The 17,062-nt window shown below is 39.4% G+C and overlaps 1 protein-coding gene across 5 annotated transcripts in view; it reads right to left on the bottom strand.

Annotated features, from left to right (window-relative positions):
• ptpro (protein tyrosine phosphatase receptor type O) overlaps window positions 1-17,062 on the bottom strand; it is a 175,336-nt gene that overhangs the window by 85,484 nt on the left and 72,790 nt on the right. For 4 of the 5 annotated variants that reach the window (XM_072562175.1, XM_072562177.1, XM_072562176.1 and 1 more), the window contains exons 2-3: window positions 13,485-13,764; window positions 4,218-4,379 (exon numbers count right to left, since the gene is read on the bottom strand). In XM_072562175.1, the coding sequence (XP_072418276.1) occupies window positions 4,218-4,379; window positions 13,485-13,764 (442 nt within the window). The remainder of the gene's footprint in view (window positions 1-4,217; window positions 4,380-13,484; window positions 13,765-17,062) is intronic. The other variant, XM_072562180.1, reaches the window with a different exon arrangement.

The following is a 17,062-nucleotide window of genomic DNA, read 5'->3' as shown; positions in this document are numbered from 1 at the left end:
CAGACAGACAGACAGACACACACACACACACACACACACAGATAGACAAAGACCCACATGCACACATATATTTTGTGGGGTGAATTTGTACTTGCAGAGTTACATTGCGCTTTGCTCAAAAACTGCATACATTCATGTCGAACTCTGAGCTCAAAAACTGCATGAATTTATGTAAAACTCTGTTATCTCACTTTTTAGATTAGAATCAATCTAAACATCAGGTCATAGACAGAGAACACAGGGGGCTAACACCTTCAACATACTGTCTAACTATCACCATTGTTAACAGCTAACCAGAGAATGCAACTTTAAAAAAAAGGTTTTGTGATTTACACATGAAAGAAGTGAAACTATCACTGTATTCTAACAGATGAAAGGTTTAACAGACAATCAATTTTTCAATGTATAATTTCAGTTACATCACACTGCAAATTTTTGCTATAAATTCTGTGTTACGATCGAGCCCTCCACAATCACCTGATGAAGGAGCATCGCTCCGAAAGCTAGTGTGCTTCCAATTAAACCTGTTGGACTATAACTTGGTGTTGTGTGATTTTTAACTTCGATTATTCTATACTTAACCCTAACTAATGCACCTAACCTACACATCCTGAACACTATGGGCAATTCAACATGGCCAATTCACCTGACCTGCACATCTTTGGATTGTGGGAGGAAACCAGAGCACCGGGAGGAAACTCATGCGGACACGGGGAGAAACGTGCAAACTCCACACAGACAGTTATCAGAGGCTGGAATCGAACCTGGGTCCCTGGCGCTGTGAGGCAGCTGTGCTAACCACTGAGCCACAGTGTCACCCCAAACATTGAATTCAAATTCAACCATCTGCCATGGCAGGATGTGAACCTAGGTCCCCAGAGCATTAACTCCATTTCTAGATTACTAGCCCAGTGATTATACCACTAGGCCATTTCCTCCCCTCACACTACATTAATAGCATTTGTGGCACAGGTTTAGAAGTAGCCCAATGAGATTTCACACCAAAACTCACTTGTCCAGTGTGAATTGGGGTGGCTCCCAAACTAATAGTCAAATGAACAATTTTTCTTGTAAATCTCTCGCTCCAGCTGTCAGATCAAATTGTGCATTTACATTATAACTTGCATGTTTAGTATCAATCAAAACCACATCAGACTCCATGGAGGGGGGTCCACTTTTAACCATCTACAAAGGGTTGGCTCATGGACGAATTTGAATCTCATCCAACTGTTGAAGTGGATCCTGAATCATTTATGGAACAAACAAGTTTTGATTGTGTCAAAAGGCACATTTGAGAGGGTGTGCAGGTAAACATAAACTGGACTTTCAAACCTGTCCAACACACTTGATGCTGGAAGCCTCATAAGTAAACACTTTCTAACCTCACCACCCAACGAGTATATAATCGTCTGGGAGAATCAAACAAAAACACAGAACAAAAAGGGGTTAAAAAGTGGTAGATGACCTGGAAAATTTCTATTCAAGGGCCTAAAATGAACAAAACAAGTCCAACAGAATACATTAACCATGCATGCATTAACTGGTTATATTAACCGTACATATGTTAACTGTTAAATCATTTACCTTTTATACAATGCAATCACATAATACTGTAATTCATTCTGAAGTTTATGTCTTTTATAAAGAAGTATTATAGCCACAGGGTTGTGTGTTTGAACTATGCTTGCAGTCTTCCCATTTATTCTCCTGAAGACAATGGGAACTGTATTGTAAGATTAAGACAAAAAGATTCAGAAGTAGAAGGCCAACACGGAGGTCGTAGTCTCAAACTGCCTTTCACAAAAAGGTTCCTTCTTGGAATTTTGAGTTGAAAATGCTCACCAGTGCACAGCAATATTCAAAATTAGGGAACAACCGGACTCTGAAGTTAAAAAAAACATGAAAACACATAACTGCAGAAACAAAAACCAAAATTGTTGGGAAAACCCAGCAGGTCTGGCAGCATCCGTGGAGAGAAAGCAGAGTTAACCTTTCAGGTCAAGTGACCCTTCTTTAGAAGGGTTCATGTTACTAACTCTGGAGTCTTAGAAATGGACCGTAAAGGGATTCAGAGTGCTTCCTAGGGTTGCAAACTGAGCAGAATCTGAGGTAGAAATTGAGGTATCTTAATGCAAATTGTTACGGGGAGTAAAATTTCATCGTCTTTCATGAAGCTCCAAATTCAAAAAGCAGTCGCCAGTTTTTTTTTAAAAGCTGCACATTAAAGAAGCAATGGAGAAGTTAGTCACAGCCAGGAATTCCTTCTTTGCTCAGGAAGGATGGATTGAGACTAGTTTGAGAAGGTTTCCTTGGGAAAATGCTCATGTGCATGAGTCCGACGCAAAGCTGTAATTTAATAAGGAAGCTGGGGGTGGTTAATGGAGAGGAATGACAAAGGGAGACAATGTAAACAGAGACCAGGGGAGAGAGATATAGGAACATCAGTAAGCCATTCACCCCTAACGCCTGCTCCTCCATTCAATTAGATTATGGTTCATCTGCACACTATTTACTCACCTTGGTTGATTCCCTTTTCCTTACAAACATTCAAATGTTCAATTAAGCTAGACTCAACAGCATTTTGGTGGGAGAGAAAGGGGAAGGATAGCAAGTGAATACAGAGGCTGGAGAAGTAGATAGAGCAAGAGTCAGTGAGGCTGTGTGCAAGGAAGTTAGAGCAGGAAATGCTTCCAATGGGGAAATGTGATAATTTTCTAAAGCACCTGTAATCAGTTCATTATATTAGAAACAGCAGTTATTCTTTGATTCAAAAAGCTACAAATTGCTCAGTCAAATTTAAGAAAAGGCTAAAGGAAATCGATCACTTTGCTAAATGAAAGCGTGGCAGTTCCTAAGGAGAGTGAATACCTCAAGAACAGTGAACAAATTCAATTTCACAGAATTATAGAGTACAGAAAGAGATTATTGCCCCTTCCTAAAAGTGTAACATTATAGGATTATATCTTTTGATTGATACATTATGGACGTCTAAAGTATTTATCAATTAGGTGTGGAGGGGCAGATCAAAAGGGAAAGTCTGATTTGTTGCTAGGATGGTGGTCAGAAATATTCACATCTTGGGTTATAGTAGCCTCTTTGAATAGTTCTTCAGGAGGTGGTCTGTGTTTGGAATAACCCAAGAGAAGGTTTGAAGATCAAGTGTAAATCTCACTCCCCTCCCCCTCACATCAACCTATTCATTCCCTCAGATCGGAGAGGATTTTAAAGGCAACCACTAAACAAAGGGATGTTTTGAACAATCCATGTACTTTTCAGATCAAGAGAAAAGTTTAATGTTAAACATAGTCGATTTGCATTTCTATCTGAAACTATACGCCGTGTATCACATTGCCATGGGGATGGGATGAGGAATGAAGATTCCTTGGTTTTAACCTTTGTTTGATTCTTTTCCCCAATCTGTGAGTTAGTCAGTCTGGGAACCATCTGCTAGAATTAGAGATAGGAGCAGCAGAAACTAGGAGAAACCACCTCCTAGCAGCAATGCACAAAGATGCAAGTGGAGCCCTTTGAATGGACAACCGAAATTTATGAAAAATTAAAGATCTGTCTTATACAATGGGCAGAAAAGATCAGCAGTGGAATCCTCGCAGAGAGTTTAAAATGGCAGACAGGGAAAGGACATGAAATGGAGTGTATGTATGGGAGCTGAGACAGCCATTGGTTTTGGTCCAAGAGAACTGCATGATTACTCAAGACCCTGCCATGTGAAATGAACTTTACAGATAAAATCAGAAACAGAAGGGTGGAATAGTGGCATGGTGGGACTGCTGCAGAGATGCAGTGTTAATACTTATTTGTTTATCGGGAAATGTTTTCTCTTTTGAAACATAAAATGTTATTGCATGATGTTTTCAGTTAATAACCAGGAAATCAAGTGCCTTTTTAAAAGTTGCAGGTATACATTGAGTTTGTATCATCCTGTAGTTGCTTTTTAAGGAGCTACTCAGCTAGTCTCATATTCTAGCTTTTAACCCATTTCCCTGCAAATTGCTCCTTTTCCAACTGATGTTTCAACTCAACCATTTATTGGACCCACTTTATCATTTCATGAAGTGCATTGGATGCTATTGGTCCAACAACAATTAGACATTCAAAAACAATCTGTAACAATACACTTTTGGATCAAAATCAGCAATTAAGCTGAAAATTATTTTATACACCCCTAATGCATTGCTGGATCAGAGATGTTTTCTTACCTTTGTGGAGCGATGTTCGATAATAACTGCCTTCAAAGTAGCTTAATTTTAATCTTGAGAAAAAGTTGGTTGTCTGCTTTGGATATTGAATGTCAAACAGGACTCCAGTTTGTGGGGATTGCTTGTAGTCATATACAGCCACACTGTTGACTGGGAGTGGTTCTAGCAAAGAAAGAAAAAGTGTTAGTCACAGTAAGACCATTTTTTAAATGTTTCAGCTTTGATGTAGTTGCCATTAGAATCTAAAAGACCTTTTTTTTTTGTTATGCAACCCTAATTTAATTGTGATTGGAGATGCCGGTGTTGAACTGGGATGTACAAAGTTAAAAATCACACAACACCAGGCTATAGTCCAACAGGTTTAATTGGAAGCACACTAGTTTTCGGAGCGACGCTCCTTCATCGGGTGATTGTGGAGGGCTTAATCGTAACACAGAATTTATAGCAAAAATTTGCAGTGTGATGTAACTGAAATTATACATTGAAAAATTGATTGTCTGTTAAGCCTTTCATCTGTTAGAATACAGTGATAGTTTCACTTCTTTCATGTGTAAATCACAAAAGCCTTTTTTTAAAAGTTGCATTCTCAGGTTAGCTGTTAACAATGGTGATAGCTAGACAATATGTTGAAGGTGTTAGCCCCCTGTGTTCTCTGTCTATGACCTGATATTTAGATTGATTCTAATCTAAAATGTGAGATAACAGAGTTTTACATAAATTCATGCAGTTTTTGAGCTCAGAGTTCTACATGAATGTATGCAGTTTTTGAGCAAAGCGCAATGTAACTCTGCAAGTACAAATTCACCCCACACAATATATGTGTGCATGTGGGTCTTTGTCAATCTGTGTGTGTGTGTGTGTGTCTGTCTGGGGTGGGGGTTGTGAGTGTGAGAAAGTGTGTGTGTGTGTGTGTGTGTATGTCATGAGTGCAGAGTGTCTTAAGTCTGTGAGGGGGTGCATGTGTGCGAGTGTGTGTGTCTATAAGGGTGTGTGTGGGTGTCTGTGTGCACGTCTGCGTGTACCTGTGAGAGTGTGTGTGTGTAGGAATATCTGTGTGTGTGTGTGTGTGCAGTGCAATGGTGATCACCTGTAATGTGACATGAACCCAAGTTCCCGGTTGAGGCCCTCCCTATGGGTACCGAACTTACCTTGGGTTCATGTCACATTACAGGTGATCACCATTGCACTACACACACACGGATATTCCTACACACACTCTCACATACACACGGACACAGGTACACACAGACGCGCACACAGACTCCCACACACCCTTATAGACACACACACTCCCACACATGCACCCCCTCACAGACTTAAGACACTCTGCACTCACTACACACACACACTTTCTCACACTCACAAACCCCACCCCAGACAGACACACACACACAGACAGACAAAGACCCACATGCACACATATTTTGTGGGGTGAATTTGTACTTGCAGAGTTACATTGCGCTTTGCTCAAAAATTGCATGAATTTAATTAAAACGCTGTTATCTCACTTTTTAGATTATAATCAATCTAAACATCAGGTCATAGACAGAGAACACAGGGGCGAACACCTTCAACATATTGTCTAGCTATCACCATTGTTAACAGCTAACCTGAGAATGCAATTTTTAAAAAAAGGTTTTTGTGATTTACACATGAAAGAAGTGAATCTATCACTGTATTCTAACAGATGAAAGGCTTAACAGACAATCAATTTTTCAATGTATAATTTCAGTTACATCACACTGCAAATTTTTGCTGTAAATTCTGTGTTACGATTGAGCCCTCCACTATCACCTGAAGAAGTAGCGTTGCTCAGAAAGCTAGTGTGCTTCCAATTAAACCTGTTGGACTATAACCTGGTGGGGTGTGATTTTTAACTAATTTAATTGGTTTACACTAAGAAGCAAGCAGTCTGTAGAACAACTGCTTTGAACTTACTTTGCTGATACAAGACAACTTCCAAACCTCGATCACCTAAACAATCAGGCCTGCAGGCATATGAGACTATTAACATTGTTCCTCTGCAAGTCTCACATCATACTGATTTAGAGAGGTACTGCTTTTCCTTCATTGATCAGAATTCTGGAATCCCTCCCTTGCAGCACTATTGATGTATCTAAACCATAGGAACAATGTCATTTCAAGGTGCTAAATTTCTCGTACACAATGCATAGAGATAAATACTGGCCTTGCCACTGACAGTCACATCCTTCAAATGAAGAAAATAAATCTCCTGACTAAAGGGCTGTGCTTTATCTACAACTTCTAAAATATACCTCCTTACCCACCTTCTTCACAAAGAATCGAACATAGAGCACAGAACAGTACAGCACCGCACAGGCCCTTCGGCTCTCGATGATGTGCCAGCCTTTTATCCTACTCTAAGAGTTTGGATAAACAACAAATTGAGTTTGCAACTCCATAAGACCTTCCATTTGCTTTGGATGTCTCAAAATGTTTCAAAGTCAATTATTTACTTTTGAGGTGTTTTCATTCTTGTTCTGCAGGCAAACTAGCAAGCTTTTACAAAGAGCAATGAGATTGTGAACAGTTAAACTGGTTCCTCTCTGTTGGTTGAGGAATCAATATTTACCAGGACAGTAGAGAATTCCTGTGCTCATGTGTGAATAACTTTCTGTGTCCATTCAAGGATGTGGCCAGTTCTATGTCTCACATGAAAGGCAATGCCAATCGAGCACTCCCTCATTCTGACACCGCAGTGTCCGCTGAGATTTCATGGTCAAATCCTGGAGGGGGGAGGGATTGAACCCATTGACATCTGAGGCACAGATGAACTTTACAGTCAATAAATTCTATCCTCTCCGGCAGCAAGAAAGTTATTTTCTGATCTCTAGAAAATTCAGCCTTCAAAAGTAATTGATGTCTTTTGAAGAAAATGTTCTATGTTGACTGATAGCATGATCAAGATTTGGAGCTTGTTTAATTGAAAACTGGGGACACAAAACAGCAACTTCACAACCGAAGATAACATATTGCAACCTTGTGTGGCTAATCTGCCATTTAAGTCTAGTTTTTAAAAAAAAAATTTTAATTTTGATATTTGATACATTTTACATGCTAGGTAATACATGCATTGATCAACAGGTTCATCTCCATTTCCTGTACAGGAAAGTTTACAACAATTAAGACATCAATGCATGTCTTAGCATCAAGTAGACTAAGCTGATATTGAGCTTAAATGATGGCTGACTGGAATAGGAAACCACGTCCAGTGGGAAATCTAAGCCAATAGCACATGCAAAAGCCTTAGTAAGAGAAGTCAGCATTATTGCTTAAAAAAAAAGGATGAATTGGATTATGAAGATCATTCATTGTAGTTAATGGGAGCATTTTCATATCGTACAATGCAAATTTAAGGATTTAATACTGAATTCTTTATCGGAAGTCAGCACAATCTCAACAATCACATAAAGGACAATGAAGTGCAGGACTCAAGGAAATAGTAGAAAGACATTGAATACTGATTAGGATCAGCTATTTTCAGGTTGATTGTACAACTGTAGATAAATTGGAAAGGCACTGGTCAGCATGGCCAATTTTCTTTTGACACAGTATGTTAAAAGAGATCGTGTTGACACCGATTTTCAAATGTAACCTTAATTACATTTCCAAGCAAATAAAATATGACACAGCAATGGCCTGACCTGTCACCATTGGATCAAACAAGTAGATTAAATCTAGGAGTTGGCCAGGGCAGCAACTGCATGACAATCAGGTGGCATGTAGAGGCTGTTTAACAAAGATCAATCTAACTATTCTTCATCTTTAAAAGAATTTCAATCTTCTAAGTTTGAAATAGCGTCAACATCATACATATTTTAGTCAAACATAGACAAACTTCTGATTTCATTCACACAGCCAGGAGCTCCATGTTTTAATAACATACTTGGAAAATTCTAGCTTATGTTGTGTATAGGAGTCTCCATTAAGAACTCCCAGCAGCACGGCTCCAGAGTACTAGAAATTATCCCTACTGTGTTTCCTCCTTGTCCAATTATGTAATGTAGTGAAAAATCAAAACGTAGGGCAGAATTTAAAAGATCAGGCCAGTGATAGGTCAGTGCAACATCGAGGGCCGAAGGTCTTGTACTGCACTGTAATGTTGTGCTCTGTGCTCTGTGTTCCGAACCTATGTCAAGAACTGGTTGTGCCCTACTATGACAATTTCTAGGAGCCATGTTGGGATAAGGTACCAATTAGGCATCCTACCAGTGTCATCAGGGTTCCTGGCTCCACAAGGAATGATCTGCCTTCAAGGGTGACTGACTAAATTGGAGACCAGCAGCTCCCAGCTCTTCAACAAGCCCACTGGCGATAAAGATAAGTGGAGCTGGCTCATCATGGGCTGCCAGGGAGGGATGGGTACGTATAAAGTGCTGGGCACTGGGTGGGAGTGGATGGAGGAGGGAGCTTCCCCCAGATGCCTCCTTAGCTCTACAGCTGGACACAAGATTCCAGATGAGCAATTCTTTTCCACCACACTGCAGACATATCACCAAGGGTTTGCCTATTGTCTGCTGATTGACGTGTACCCTATTTTTTACTGGTTAAACATGAGTGGTGGCAGGATGAAGTATTGATGGTGCCATTTAAAATGCTTACTTGGCATCTGGATGGAAGGGCATTCTGAACCTTGCCGAGAATTAACTGGAGAAGTTGGGATGGTGATGGGGTCACATCCTCACATTCCCACTGCATTATGCGCCTCTTCCTCCCAGCCTACCCCCAGTGAGGAACATTAAATTCTGCCAATAGACTTTATTTTCACGCTAACACGTAAACTCAAACTAATTCAGGAACACAAGTTGAAAATCGGATCCCACACTGATTACTTCTTTAATGCTGCCTTCCAGTAAAGTTCGTTCTGAATCTTTCTCATGAGTACCTGATAAGTGAAGATGGGTGGGCGGGAACAAGAGGAACAAGAACATAGCACAGAACAATGATAAAATTGTTGCTTGAGTTTATTATGCAGGTGTGCGTATTTATAAAAGTCAGAAGAGAGAACAGTGTGTGAACATGACCAGTTTTGGAACTTCATACAGTAATATGTTGACAGGGATTTGAGAGCATTAAGATTTGACACACGTAATTGTGTTATATTGTTTGAATGACTACACCAGTCTGGGTTATACTAACTTGTTCACTGTAGAGGATCGAGAAAAAATTTATATGAGAGAAGTACAAAATGGTTAATCCATTACATTCTGATGGGAAATGCACTGGGCAAGAGTTACAGTGCTTACAATAAATGGGTTAAGGTCACTTGTAAAATTGACAGCCACTGATCTCTTAATTTAACAGCCATTACCTTCTCTTGTTTTCTGCAGCCTTCATTGGAGTTCTAGCTCACATCATATCTGTGTCAGATACAAACTGGGAATGGATCAATACACTATTGTAAGGCTCAAAATACGTAGTCCAGTGGACAATTCCCATTCCGAAGCCTTTAAAGTGGCCAGTGAAATTTGATCACAGGAGAAAACAATTGGAGAAAAGTGTTGCCCCACCACAGTATACACACAGTGCATCCATCAACCGAAACCACTGGGGAGAAGCAGCTTGTGATGGTAGCAGCTTGCAGAAGGTGAGTAATGCAGTGAACAAATAGGAACAGGGATCAGAGAGAAACTCATGGGTTAGGACAAGCAGGAGTGGAGGTGGAGGCTGGAGTGAGGCAGGAAGCCGGAGACAACAGTTACAAAATCGATCAACAAAGGGACATTCAGGTGCATGGAAGCCATGGAAATGAAAGTAATGAATTCCTGGCTACTGAACATGGTGTTTCTCACTAATGTCTGCAGGCATTCAGAAGTTACTATGCGGGTAAATGGGAAGAGTAGGGGAGGCGACTGTAACAAATACTTTTGAATTGCATATTTAATCTTCAACTGTTTCATTTATTAAATGTTACATTTATGTATTATCGGAATTCAAAGCATCTCTCATATTGTGAATTACTTGAGGCATGTTAGAGAGAAACATGCAACTGCTGAGCTGTGACCTCACCAGTTCACAGAAAGTATACTGAGGGTGTTGGCTTTTTGTGCACAGAAAGTGTAAGGTTTTGTAAAAAAAATTGATTGCTAACTTATTCCTGTTACCTAGTGTCAATTTAAACACTGTGGTGTCCAGGAAATTAACGCTTTTCCTTTGTGCGATAGGTTTAGGTTTTATGGTGCAGTGATGATTATTGACGATACTGACGACGTCTTCAATTCTGCTCCTGTGTGACTCTAAATCCCCCAGATTTCAACACAAGCACACAAAGTATTGTTACTGTGTGGTGCATCACCCAACGAAGGCGAATGAGAATGAAAGAAAGCCCCTGAAAAACACACAGGAGTCTTCATCAATCAATAATTAGCCCAGGTTAAAATAAAATCTCAAGAGGAGGCCCAAAAGAAAAGTACTGACACCTGCATTACAGTCAGACTTTTAAAAAAAATTATTGGTTCAGGATAAGATAAGTAAACTAACTAATTTATGAAATCTGGCTCCTGCTCTGTTTTATCTCTCAATTCATTTTGCTCGTTTCATAACAAATTCTGCAGCAATTACCCATATAAGCAATCTTATAAAAAGTACAAACATTTTATTTACCTTTTACAAACAGATAATTTTCTTTGCATTCAACCAAAATCTGTTTATTACTTAGTTATAGAATCCCTACAGTGTGGAAACAGGCCATTTGGCCCAAGAAGTCCACACTGACCCTCCAAAGATTAACTCACCCAGACACATTCCCTTGCCTATTACTCTACATTTACCCCTGACTAATGTACATAGCCTACACATCCTTGAATACTGTGGGCAATTTAGCATGGCCAATTCACCTAACCTGCACTTTGAACTGTGGGAGGAAACTGTAGCACCCAGAGGAAACCCACGCAGGCACAAGGAGAATGTGCAAACTCCACACAGATAGTTGGCCAAGGCTGGAATCAAACCTGGGTCCCTTGCGCTATGAAGTAACAGTGCTAACCACTGTGCCACCATGCCTACTACTGAGTTAATACATCCTGGTAATCTCTTCAACTAAGAGATTACTTGGCACAATATTAATATAAAGCGGTAGGTGTAATCATATGGCAAATGAATTGGCCTTTTTGACCTTATTTTAATTCAGAACAGTAATTGTGATGTAATAAGTATCTGAAGAGCAATATTCATTACTGCAACTGAAACTTGTTCCACATAATGCTACAACTCTTCTATTTATTACATTTGAATAGCAACAACTATATTTGTTATTTATAGGTTGACTGGAATGTGAAAAAACATTTTAATTAAGTCATAATACTGTATATCTATTTTTGAGTGTGGCTTCTCCTTTGCGAATTAGGAATTGCAAAGTCACTCAATAACAAATACAACCTATCTTATGATTTAAGAAAAAAATTCATTCAGTTGGGCCACCATTTATTGCTGATCCCTAGTTGTCCATGAGAAGGTGGTATTGAGCTGCCTTCCTGAAATGCTGCAGTCTACAATATTTGGTGCAGGTACACCCACAGGGCTGTTAGAGAGTTCCAGGGTTTTTTTTACTAAGTTACAGTGAAGGAATATAGAGGATCTTTGGTGGATTTTTGCGGTCTAATGTGAAGACAGTAAACACTGCTGCTAATAAGCATCAATGGTGGAGGGAGTGAATTCTTGTGCTAGTAATGTGAGCTGCTTTGTCCTTAATGGTGTCAAGCTTAAGTTTTGTTGGAGCTGCACTCATCCAGGCACGTGGGGAGTATTCCATCACACTCCTGACTTGTGCCTTATAGGTGATGAATAGGCTTGGGGGAGTCAAGTGCATCTTTAATTAAATACTAGTTAAACTTTTTTGTGTGGATCTAGTGACTTATATCACTCAAACATAAAGCCATATGAAGAAAACTTGCAACAGTAAAGGCATTCATTGATTATTAATGAAACCAAGCAGATCAAAATTTACCACTGGACTGCCATTTCAAAATAAATGTGAACAAATTGCTGCAAAGGGACTTGGAATTACAAGAAACGCAGGAAGGTCACACACGGGGGCAGCAAGTAATCGGAAAGGCTAATGGAATGTTAGCCCTTATTTCAAAGGGGTTGGAGAAAAGAGTAGGGATCTTATTGCAACAGTACAAGTAGTACTGTGAGCAGTTTTGGTTCCCTTATCTCAGGAAAGATATGATTTCATTGGGGATCATCCAGAGAAGGTTCACAAGGATGATCCCTGGTATGAAGGGATTGTCTTACGAGCAAACATTAAACTTGTTGGGGTTCTACTCACTGGTGTTTAGAAGTATGAGAGGCGATCTCATTGAAACACAATGGGTTCTTAAGGAGCTTGACAGGCTAAGTGCTACAGGGATATTTCACCTCATGGGAGAGTCTAAGACAAGAAGGCATTCTCAGAATAAAGGTCCGCCAACTTAATGAGATGAGGAAGAATTTCTTTGCTGAGTGTTGCGAGGCATTGAAAATCCTTGTCACAAACGGCTGTGAAGGCTGAGTCGTTGTGCATATTTAAGGCTGAGATAGATTGTTGATCAGTTGTGGAATCAAGAGTTACAGGGAGAGGTGGATGTGAGGAATGTTGGATCAACCATGATGCTATTGAATGACAGAACAGGCTCAAGGGGCTGAACAGCCTTCTCCTGTTCCTGTTTTGTTTCAGGTCTTAAATATTGTAGTTATGTGAAACTAACAGATCAATCATCAATTATATGTAATTTGTACTAAGGTTCTTGTCTTTTGCAGTCCTTTGACCAAAGTGGATGAAGTAAACAGTATTCTGAGAATTTCACCACACTGAAGCTTCTGTATGACCCTCTTATATATGACCAAGAGGAAATAGGTAATCTAAGAAATATTTAGCAAAATTAAGCCAACTCGGTTAAACAATTACAGGTTGACCTTTTCCTTTGATATATTAATATACAGGATTTTCATGTAATTTGATATCAGCGATTCTGATGTCAAGCAGAAAATTGTCTTTGAGCATCAATCAAGGCTGATGCAAAACATTAGAATTATTCTATAAACCTGAGCAAGTAAGTGCTGTATGTGGAACTCCACGTTCCAAAGACATCACATGAAGTAATTGACATTTGGCACCTCCAGGTGATGCTGGGAAACCATGTTTCTCTCTTCTAGTCTAGATAACTAACAACACCTCCCAAAGGCATGACTCATCGCTCAGCATCCAATAAATTATAACTGACTTACTGATGAACATAATAAACCAACAAACAAAGAGTTGCTTACTTGTTAGTACAGCAACTAAATGTACCGGCTTAACAGTTGATTTTGAGCTGCCAGTCAGGAGGGTCACTAAATAGTAGATCCCATGGTAAGAAGCATTGAAGACCACAGGAGGAGGGAGCGTACTGTTGAAGTCTTTGAACTGGAGTTTATAATTAGTCAGGTTAACAGACTGTGTTATCTTCACATAGTACAGAGAGGATCCATTTGTCACATCAGATGGCTGGAGTGACACGATGATTTTGTTGTCATCACTAACCGTAGCAGAGATCGCAGCAGCACTCTAGACAGAGGGAACAAAAAAGTAAGCTTTAAGAAGAAAGCTCTTCAAATGGTGTTTTTTTCTGCACAAGTGTACACATGGTCAGATTAAATAATTCAGGGAAAACTGCTCCTCTACAATGCTTATCACTTTTTTAAATAATTAGGACCTGGTAAAAGAAAATATTTATTCAATCATATTTAACGCTTGCACACAGAAGAACAAAATGATCAGAAAAATATTTACCAGATGATGCCCAGTTATATTACTAACAGACAGAGTCAGAACTGGAAAATTCAGGTCAAGAGCAGATTATCACAGTGAATGTTTCTTTCAATGTGGATTTATTCTCCAAAACAATGCTGTTTGCTTCCCTTTCAATAGCAACCATTTTTGAGTTCAAAAACCTCAAGCTTATTAAGATTAGCATAAGCCATTTGTTAATTGTATCCTTCAATGCATGTATCAAATAAACAGCAGATTTTACAAGTGTATTATTGGACATTGATGAAAGAAGCCTGCAGCTCACCCCTGCTACAGTTCAAGTGATATTGTGCCTTGTATTAACTGTCCATATGAGAGAATTAAAATAACACCCACTATACTTGCAATTTTATCCAAATAAACCCAGATAGAAACAGACATTTCCAGTGATTATATTTTTAGATGTACATTATTTTCTACACAGAACCTGTACATATTGAAATGTGACCATATGATTGTGTTAAATGTGATAAAACAGCATATCAGAAGCTGTTTCAGAGATCTAAATGGTCATATCAATTTATTTGACTGCAATACGATATTACCTTAATGGTCCACTTATGTTTCAATAAACACACTATGGTATGATTTACTGGTGATGCTGTGAACATAACCAATGGAAGGATCAGTTGCAGGGATCTGTGTGCCCAATCTGTGACATCTCCAAATCTTGGTCATTATCTTTGGTGATTACACAAGTAGGATATCAGGGCACACATTGGGTACACTGGTCTCCACACGTGATTTTCCAATTCATGCTTTCGAGCTGCATTCCAAATAATTAACCTTACAACTTCAAGGGAAGAGCAGAATATTGTCACAATAAGTAGAGGAAAAAGTGACAAAGTTGATCCATGATATGGAGGTGCCACTGTTGGATTGGGTGGACAAAGTTATAAATCACACAAGTTTATAGTCCAACTTTATTTGGAAGCACTAGCTTTTGGAGCTCTGCTCCTTCATCAGGTAGCTAGTGGGGCAGGATAATAGTACACAGAGTTTATAGTAAAGGACCACAGAGTCATACAACTGATGTGATACATTGAAAGTTGATCCAAACAATAATGACTGTTTTGCACCAAACTGAGTATTATTGCAACAAACTCAATCTATGATGGATGATTCATATAGACAGAGGTTCCAATATCAATAAGTTTGAAATATCGCTGATTTTGATTTTCATTGAATAGAAATTAGGCTTTTTCAAGTGTTATGCTCATGTGGATTTTGTTAATGTTATAAATGGTGCTTGCATTGGTTAAGGAGTAAAGGGAAGATATGTGATGTCTCACATATGTAATGTCAGTAAAGGTTTAAGAGACATGATATACTCACTGTACCTTAGCATCTCACCTGAGGATACACGGATCTTAGTCTCTCTCTTAACTCTAGCTACTTAAAGCATGACACATGATAGAAGCCACACTTTCTACGCCTCTTTGTAATCTAATCGATTAACAGCGTAGTAGATACTGAAGTGTCAGTAAACATAATATGTGTACATACGAATGAACTGTAATAAACATTTGTTGGATCTTTCAATACCATGTTCCTGATGTCCTAATCGTTTTTCCGTTATGGTAGATAACGTAAGCATGGCGGGATCAGGCAAGGATACCCAGCCTGCATCAGTCCATTCATCCACTGGCCGAGCAGTGGGGAGTCAAACGGAGGTGGTGAAGTAACTAAAGTAACTACCTCTGACCAACAGTGTCTTTGAATTTAAATCCTCACTGGATGTTCAGGATTGCCAAATATATGATGCCTATTTGTAGTACCTGTCAATTCTGAAAAAAGAAGTCGGGGTAAGTTAGAAGCTGAATATTCAATTTCTGTTTCAAATTCTGAAAATGCAACTACAGAAATGTATATTAACACCATATTTCTATCTCAATCTCCACTTCTTGAGCGCAGTGTAGCTTATCCATGGCCTTAGAACAAAGAAGCAATCGTGTATTTGTTCAGGAAGAGCAATGCACTGGGAATGGGATGTTTAAAATTTGAAGATCACAACATAAATGTTGTGCAGTGGCAAGTGGTCAATTATTTTGTTACGTAACAATTGTACTTTCAGCACCAGAATATGTCAAGCCAAACAGTATTCCAAATGAAGGTATGGCATTAGTGCAGTATTTTCAAGGAATTTACCTTGTGAACAAATGGATGCTGTTCTCCCTAATATTTTGAAATGCAAGGTTGATTCTTTTTGACATCACCATGACTTAGGGCAATCACATGTAAAACAGACAATAATAAGTTGGCAGCCAGTTTTACATCTTTCCTAATTTTCATTTCCATTCAATTCAACCAATGAGTTGCTAACTGATTGCTCCCTAGTGCTGATATTTCTGTGTTCAAGGATTCTGCTACTTTCAAGGACTAAAGCCCAGGAACACTCAAGGACTCTGACTACCATGAATTTCTGGCCATTGAGGGTCTGTTCTGCATTCTCTAGAATGTTCCTCTCTGAGTCGGGTACAGCTAACTCTTTGCCCCAAGTAAAAATAACTCTCCCTCACACTCAGTAAGTCCTGTAATTAGGAAACACAATCAGGGCAGGACTTATACACTTAATGGTAAGATCCTAGGGAGTGTTGCTTGGAGTGCAGGTTCATAGCTCTTTGAAAGTGGAGACACAGGTAGATAGGATAGTGAAGGCGGCATATGGCATGCTTTCCTTCATTGTTCAAAGCATCAAGTGTAGGAGTTGGGAGGTCATGTTGCGGCTGTACAGGATATTGACCATTTTTGGAATATTGCGTGCAATTCTGTTGTCTCCCTGTTGTAGGAAGGATGGTGTGAAACTTGAAAGGGTTCAGGAAAGACTTACAATGAGGTTGCTAGGGTTGGAAAGTTTGAGTTATAGGGAGAGGCCGGGTAGGCTGGGACTGTTTTCCCTGGAGCGTCAGAGTGACCTTATAGAGGTTTATAAAATCATGAGGGGCATGGATAGGATAAATAGATAAGGTATTTTCCCTGGGGTCGGGGAGTCCAGCACCAGAGGGCATAGGTTTAGGGTAAGAGGGGAAAAATTTAGAAGGGACCCAAGGGCAAC

Source organism: Chiloscyllium punctatum, chromosome 44 (assembly GCF_047496795.1).
Source record: "Chiloscyllium punctatum isolate Juve2018m chromosome 44, sChiPun1.3, whole genome shotgun sequence".
NCBI lineage: Eukaryota > Metazoa > Chordata > Chondrichthyes > Orectolobiformes > Hemiscylliidae > Chiloscyllium > Chiloscyllium punctatum.
Note: the sequence above shows the minus strand (reverse complement) of the source record. Positions and strands in the feature narration are given on the sequence as shown.